This window comes from Theropithecus gelada, chromosome 1, assembly GCF_003255815.1.
Source record: "Theropithecus gelada isolate Dixy chromosome 1, Tgel_1.0, whole genome shotgun sequence".
Lineage (NCBI taxonomy): Eukaryota > Metazoa > Chordata > Mammalia > Primates > Cercopithecidae > Theropithecus > Theropithecus gelada.
Window position 1 is genome coordinate 44,904,185 of NC_037668.1, and position 7,016 is coordinate 44,911,200.

At 53.8% G+C, this 7,016-nt stretch overlaps 1 protein-coding gene across 1 annotated transcript in view; it reads left to right on the forward strand.

Annotated features, from left to right (window-relative positions):
• PADI6 (peptidyl arginine deiminase 6) overlaps nucleotides 1-6,038 on the forward strand; it is a 30,276-nt gene extending 24,238 nt beyond the window's left edge. Inside the window, exons 14-16 of the mRNA XM_025387099.1 lie at nucleotides 1,210-1,280; nucleotides 3,041-3,202; nucleotides 5,555-6,038. Coding sequence (XP_025242884.1) covers nucleotides 1,210-1,280; nucleotides 3,041-3,202; nucleotides 5,555-5,788 — 467 coding nt within the window. The 3' untranslated portion in view covers nucleotides 5,789-6,038. The remainder of the gene's footprint in view (nucleotides 1-1,209; nucleotides 1,281-3,040; nucleotides 3,203-5,554) is intronic.
• The last annotated feature ends 978 nt before the right edge of the window (nucleotides 6,039-7,016 follow it).

The window sequence follows — 7,016 nt, forward strand, 5'->3', positions numbered from 1 at the left end:
GTAGACCAGATGTTCCGGGATGGCCTAGAGGCTTTTAGGATGTATTTGAAGGGGACTCACTTAGGTGGCCCCAAGTTGGGGGAAAACGGGTATCAACAATGCTAGTGCTTGGATTTACTCAGGGCACATTGGATTAAGTACTTAGGGACTGGGACTTTGTGGGTCTCCTGGTTACATTAAGGAAACACACAGGTGGACAAGCAGAGGTGGTGTGGCTGGTGCCATCGTACTTCCAATCTAAAAGCTGTGGGAGTGGGCTGGGCATGGTGGCTCACACCTGTAACCCCAGCACTTTGGGAGGCCAAGGCGGGCAGATCACCTGAGGCCAGAAGTTCCAGATCAGCCCGGCCAACATGATGAAAGCCCATCTCTACTAAAAATGTGAAAATCAACAGGGCATTGGTGGCACGTGCCTGTAATCTCAGCTATTCGGGAGGCTGAGGCACGGGAATTGCTTTGACCTGGGAGGTGGAAGTTGCAGTGAGCTGAGATCACGCCATTGCACTCCAGCCTGGGACACAGAGCAAGACTCCGTCTCAAAAAATAATAAAGGCTGTATGAACCCAGAAAGGGGCTGGGGGTATTAGGTTTTTCTAGACCCTCAGTACCCAAAGTGTGATCTGAGGGCTGGTGCACCTGGGAGCTTGTTAGAAATACAGGATTTCCACCCTGCTCCAGAGCTCCTGGATACTCAGCCTTTGGGGTGGGGCCTGGGAACTCCTGGTCATAGAAGCACCATGGAAGGTGACATCTGCTGAACATGAACCACATGACAAAGACTGTCACCTCAGAGCTGGCAAATGAATTGGGAATTCCTGTCCCAAAGATGAGGCCATTGAAGAATAAAAGTAATGTAACCTGGTGAAGGCCACAGGCAGAAGGTGCCAGGTTGTATTGGCATAAGAGGAGTAGGGGCCGAAGTCATCCTAACAAACTCTAGGCTGTATCCCTTAGCCTGGCACAGGCTATTCCCTCATGCTGGGGACAGAGTGGCCAGTGGCAGGAAGTCCTGCCTGGACTTTCTGGTGTAGACCCTGGTCAGTCCCCAGAAGGAAGATACTGGACCTGAGGGTGTGGTCCCTGGAGATAGGCCAGTCCTCTCCTCTCGCCATGGTCACTGGCCCAGGAACACACCCAGGTGGCTGGGCCTTACCTGAGTGTGCCCAGCTCTGGGCAGTGCTGCCATTTCCTGACCGCTTCTTCCTACAGGAAGGGAAGCCAGAACCATCGACCAACTTCTGGCTGATGAAAGCCTGAAGAAGCAGAATGAATACGTGGAGGTAGGGCCAGCACGAGGGGGGCCGTCCCCAAGAAAGGGCTGGTGCCACAGGTCCTGCAGGAAGGTTCCCACCCACCCCTCCTGAGGGGTGAAGGGTTGAGGGGGGACAGCTGCCTGCCACCTTTCTTTCCAGGTCTTGATACAGGCCCAGGTCTGGGGCTAGAGCTGGCCATATATATGCCAGTGTAGGGAGACTAGAGGAGTAAGGAGTTAGGTCTCTGGAGCCAAACACAGCACGATGTACCTTTATGCTTGGAAGAAGGCTGGAAGTGGTCACACAGCTTTCTATGGTGTCAGATGGCGGAGCACCCAGGGTGGGACAGGGGCAGAGAGGAGCACCATGGCGTGTCGGAAGAGTTGACAAATACTGCTTGCAGATACTGTCAGGGCGTTTACTTGCCGTGACTATGCAGCTGGGTCTTTTCCCCCAAGCTGGGAAAGCCCTGATTATGCAGGTTCCTAGCTGAGAACCAATGATGGCCCAAGCCTTGTGCAAGACACCTCACTACAAACCCTGCAGATAGCCCTATAAAGTAAAACACCTCATACATATGAGGAGAGTGAGGCACAGAGGAAAATCACTAGCCCAAGACAATCATTTGGGGGATTGAGTCTGAACTCCCAAGTTCCTGTGTTGCTCATTATGCTACTCAAGCCACCTAAGGTCCATTTCCTGGAAAATGACATACCTCAGCAGCCTCCTTGAAGAGGCCAGCTCCTCACTTTCGAGAAGCTGAGTATCAGACTCAAACGAGGGCCTACTCAATGCTTAAAGTAGGATGGATGAAGCGGCCTGTCACAGCAGTGCTGAGAATGGTGTTCAGGGTCACCAACCTTCAGAGATCTTAGAAAGGGAACCATTGGCTGTGAGGAGCAGAGTCTTCCCAACTTCTAGAAGGAGAAGCTTAGGCCCAGAGAAGGGCAATGTCTCAGCTGAGGTTGCATGGTCAGCAAAACTGCTTTGCTCACTGGGTCCTTACCATTCCCAGCAATGTTCCTAAGGAAAGTTCTATGTCATGCACAGTACATGGGTGCCCTGTTTTGGAAGAACAGCCCTTCTGGCATAGCAGGGTGGGTGCCAGCCAGGCATGGGGCTGAGACAGCATCTCCCAGCCCCTGGCGACAGCTTAGGGTGCGTTGGGTTGTGTCTGAAGCCTATTTCAAGACCTAGGGAGATGCTCGGGTACTGGGCTCAGCTGGTCTGGGTTGGGAAGTGCCCGACGCTGTCTAGCTGTGGGATCCTGGACTAAAGACTAGGCCTTTCGCCGGGTGCGGTGGCTCAAGCTTGTAATCCCAGCACTTTGGGAGGCCGAGACGGGCGGATCACAAGGTCAGGAGATCAAGACCATTCTGGCTAACACGGTGAAACCCCGTCTCTACTAAAAATACAAAAAAATTAGCTGGGCGTGGTAGCGGGCGCCTGTAGTCCCAGCTACTCGGGAGGCTGAGGCAGGAGAATGGCGTGAACCCAGGAGGCGGAGCTTGTAGTGAGCCTCGATCGCGCCACTGCACTCCAGCCTGGGCGACAGAGCGAGACTCCATCTCAAAAAAAAAAAAAAAAAAGACTAGGCCTTTCCTGAGCCCCCACTCCCTAGGTGAAAAGGGAACTGCCCACTTAGGAAGGTTGGTGTGATGTGTGAGGCTCCTGGTGCACAGTGAGTGATGGGGATGGCAGTGGTGTCAGGCCATGGCCTACCTTCAGTATGGAAGGAAACTGGTTTTAATTCCTGATGAGCTCTCCTGGCCCCTCCCACCCCACAGAAGTGCATTCACTTGAACCGTGACATCCTGAAGACAGAGCTGGGCCTGGTGGAACAGGACATCATCGAGATTCCTCAGCTGTTCTGCTTGGAGAAGATGACTAACATCCCCTCTGACCAGCAGCCCAAGAGGCCCTTCGCGAGGCCATACTTCCCTGACCTGGTGAGGGACGACTGGGCATCCCTGGGTGGGGGAGGGTCTGTCCAGGCAACACTGGCTGCTGCCTCACTGTGCTGGACTGCAGAGATGGGGGAGGGACAGCAGATAACGGTGCCTATGAGGAAATGGGCAGGAGACCCCTTCTCCCCGATCTCAGTTAGGGACGCCCTCCCAGAGAACAGGTGTACTGGGCCTGAAGGCTTGGAGGGTTCCCCAGGCAGTTACTATGGGCCAGGAGCTTCAGGAGCCTCAGTGAGCTGCACCCCTAGTCTAAAAGGATGAACCTGTGAGGCCCACTTCAGATGGGGTGCTATGTAACTCAGAGTTGAGGTTGCTGTGCATCTGCCAGCAGTGAGGTCTTGGGCAAGCTACCTCAGGGTAGGTCTTTCTGTCCACTATCCCCAGGGTCCAGGGCAGCTGTGGGCAGCCATGTCCGATACATGGAGGTACATCAGCACTTAAAATAACGTTCTAGGTCGGGCGCGGTGGCTCATGCCTGTAATCCCAACACTTTGGGAGGCTGAGGCAGGTGGATCACCTGAGGTCGGGAGTTCGAGACCAGCCTAACCAACATGGAGAAACCCTGTCTCTACTAAAAATACAAAATTAGCTGGGCGTGGTAGCACATGCCTGTAATCCCAGCTACTTGGGAGGCTGAGACGGGAGAATTGCTTGAACCCGGGAGGTGGAAGTTGCAGTGAACCTAAATCACGCCATTGCACTCCAGCCTGGGCAACAAGAGCGAAACTCTGTCTCAAAAATAATGTTCTGTTCAGCTTGGCTGGTCGTGGTGGCTCACCTGTAGTTCCAGCACACTGGGATGCTGAGGTGGGAAGATCACTTGAGCTCAGGAGTTGGAGACCAGCTAGGGCAACATAGTAAGACCCTGCATCTTTAAAAAAAAAAATTAGCTGGGGCCAGGGTGCAGTGACTCATGCCTGTAATCTCAGCACTTTGGGAGGCTGAGGAGGGCAGATCACTTTTGAAGTCTGGAGTTCAAGACCAGCCTGACAGACATGGTTGAAACCCCATCTCTAGGAAAAATACAAAACACTAGCTGGGTATGGGAGTGCATGCCTATAATCCCAGCTAATCAGGCTGAGGCAGGAGGATCCCTTGAATCCAGGAGGCAGAGGTTGCAGTGAGCCAAGATTGTGCCACTGGACTCCAGCCTGGGCAACAGAGCAAGACTGTCTCCACCGCCTCCCCCCACCAAAAAAAAAAAAAAACAAAACAGCTGGGTGTGGTGGCCCAAGCCTATAGTCTCAGCAACTCAGGAGGCTGAGGCAGGACAATTTCTTGAGCCCAGGAGGTAGAGGCTGCAATGAGCCACTGTACTCCAACCTGGGCAACAAACCAAGACCTTGTCCGATAAACCAAACCAAAAAAAAAAAAAAAATTCTGGGGCCGGGTGTGGTGGCTCACACCTGTAATCCCAGCACTTTGGGAGGCCCAGGTGGGAGGATCACCTGAGGTCAGGAGTTCGAGACCAGCCTGACTAACATGGAGAAACTCCACCTCTACTAAAAATACAAAATCAGCCAGGTGTGGTGGCACAGGCCTATAATCCCAGCTACTCAGGAGACTGAGGCAGGATAATCACTTGAACCTTCCAGCAGAGGTTGCAGTGAGCCAAGATCACGCCATTGCACTCCAGCCTGGGCAACAAGAGCAAAACTGTTTATTTTTGTTTTTAAAAATTCTGTTCCTACTTATTCTAAACCAGAAGTCATAATCAAGAGTGGGGCTGTGAGTACAAGACGTCCTGGTTTCACCAAGACTATGCCAACTGTGGCTCACATCTGAACTTTCTCATGTAACAACTGACCCATTATATAGGTATTTAAAATGAATGGAGGCATTTGAGGTGCCCCAATTCTCTAAACACTTGCTGACCTCTTCCCTGGGTCCTAGGGACACAGGCCCTGATGCCATGGGTGTCTTCTAACTTGATCAGCTCAGTGTGGTCCGGTAGGGGTGAGTAGTGGCAAGAAGCTGCTTTGAGAAGGAATTGAGATATGAAAGATGTGCAGCAGTCAACTGACGAGGGGGTGGGGAGAGCGTTCCAGTGGAGGCAGCAGTCGTGTGTTGCATCCAGACCATAAGAGGCCAGAATAATCAAAACATAGAAACTGGAGAAGTTGACAATCCCAGACCTTGGCCAGGCAGGATTTTGTCTTGCTGTTGAGAAACAGCCATTGGAGGGCTAAGCAGAAGGGAGCCGGGTTTCGCTGACCTGGAGGGGGTGGCTGCCCGCCTGTTACGCCTGGTCTGGCCTGACCACAGAGAGGCAGGTGGGGCGCGGGCTTTCAGGCCTCTGATCCCTGCCCAGGCCTCACCCTTTCTTTCTGACAGCTGCGGATGATTGTGATGGGCAAGAACCTGGGGATCCCCAAGCCTTTTGGGCCCCAAATCAAAGGGACCTGCTGCCTGGAAGAAAAGATTTGCCGCTTGCTGGAGCCCCTGGGTTTCAAGTGCACCTTCATCAATGACTTTGACTGTTACCTGACGGAGGTCGGAGACATCTGCGCCTGTGCCAATGTCCGCCGGGTGCCCTTTGCCTTCAAATGGTGGAAGATGGTACCTTAGACCCGGGCCCTGGAGCTGCCAGCTCTGCCCCAGCATGGATGGCCCACTGTCACCATGCAGCAGATTCCTTGCCCAGTAGAGGCTGGAGAGTCCAGGTGACACAACCCTTTCTTCCCTGTCCACCCTGACCCTCGGACCCAGTAGGGTGGCAAATGCTGCCAGCTTGAACCCCTGTGGGGAAAAGATGGAAAAGTGTTCAGCCAAATGGCATTTACTAAATAGCCAATAAAGTGCTGGTGGGCATGAATGCATCTTGGCAGTGACCTCCTCGTTTGGGGAGGGGATGTGTGCCAGCTGAGGACAAGGCTGAGCTGAGATGCCTATGGCCATGCTGGCTGCCTTGTGTGGGGGGAAGAGACTTGGCTACATGAGTTGTTGTCCTTCCCCTCATCTCTAAATTATGTCTATGGCAGGAAGTGGTTGGACTTATTCAAATGGACTTAGATTATCCAAATGCTGCTCTGGTTTAAGCAACTGGGACAAACTGGGTCTAGAGTCCAGGGCCCAGGCTGAAGGAAGGTTGAGGGCCTCCCCTTGGGCCTGGTAGGACCTGGAGGGGGCAGGCCCAGGGTGGGGGTGGTACCATGCCCGGTGGGCACCAAGTGGAAGCTGTGGTCTCCTTGGGTCTGTAGGTATGGCCTCAGAAGACACAGCAGTAGCGGACCTGGGTGACCCTCAGCCTGAAGTGCCCCCTCCCAAGGCCCAAAGCTGTATATTCCCATCTGACCATTCCTGTGTTAATGGCACAGGGATGCTGTTAAGCTTTAACAGGCGCTGTGGCTCCTGCCCTGCTCCTCCTGGGTGATGGCTCCTCTAGGACACTCTAACCCTCAGGGTAGGCCCTGAGAAGGGAGCCTTGTGTCCATGTCCCACAGGGAGTTGAAGGCAGAGCTGGGCCTCGAACTAGCCCTGGTCCCAGCACCCGGGGCTGTGGGCAGCAGGCAGGACCTGGCCAGCCTCTGCCAGCTGCTGGGGCAGTGGAGGAGGGTCATCCTAAGGAAGCAAGGCAGCCAAGAGGCAGAAGCCAAGGTTGGGGCAGCAGGGCTGTTCACTGGATCAGACGTGGGTCTTTATCCAGGAGCTGTGACCTGGTGTGCCAGCTACCCCAGGACATCTTACGACATCTCATTAGCCTGCCCATGGTGGTGCAGAGTCTGTGGACTATACTGGACACGTCTTGTCGTATTCATGGCTCTGACCCCTATACCAGCCTGGGACTGAAACAGAC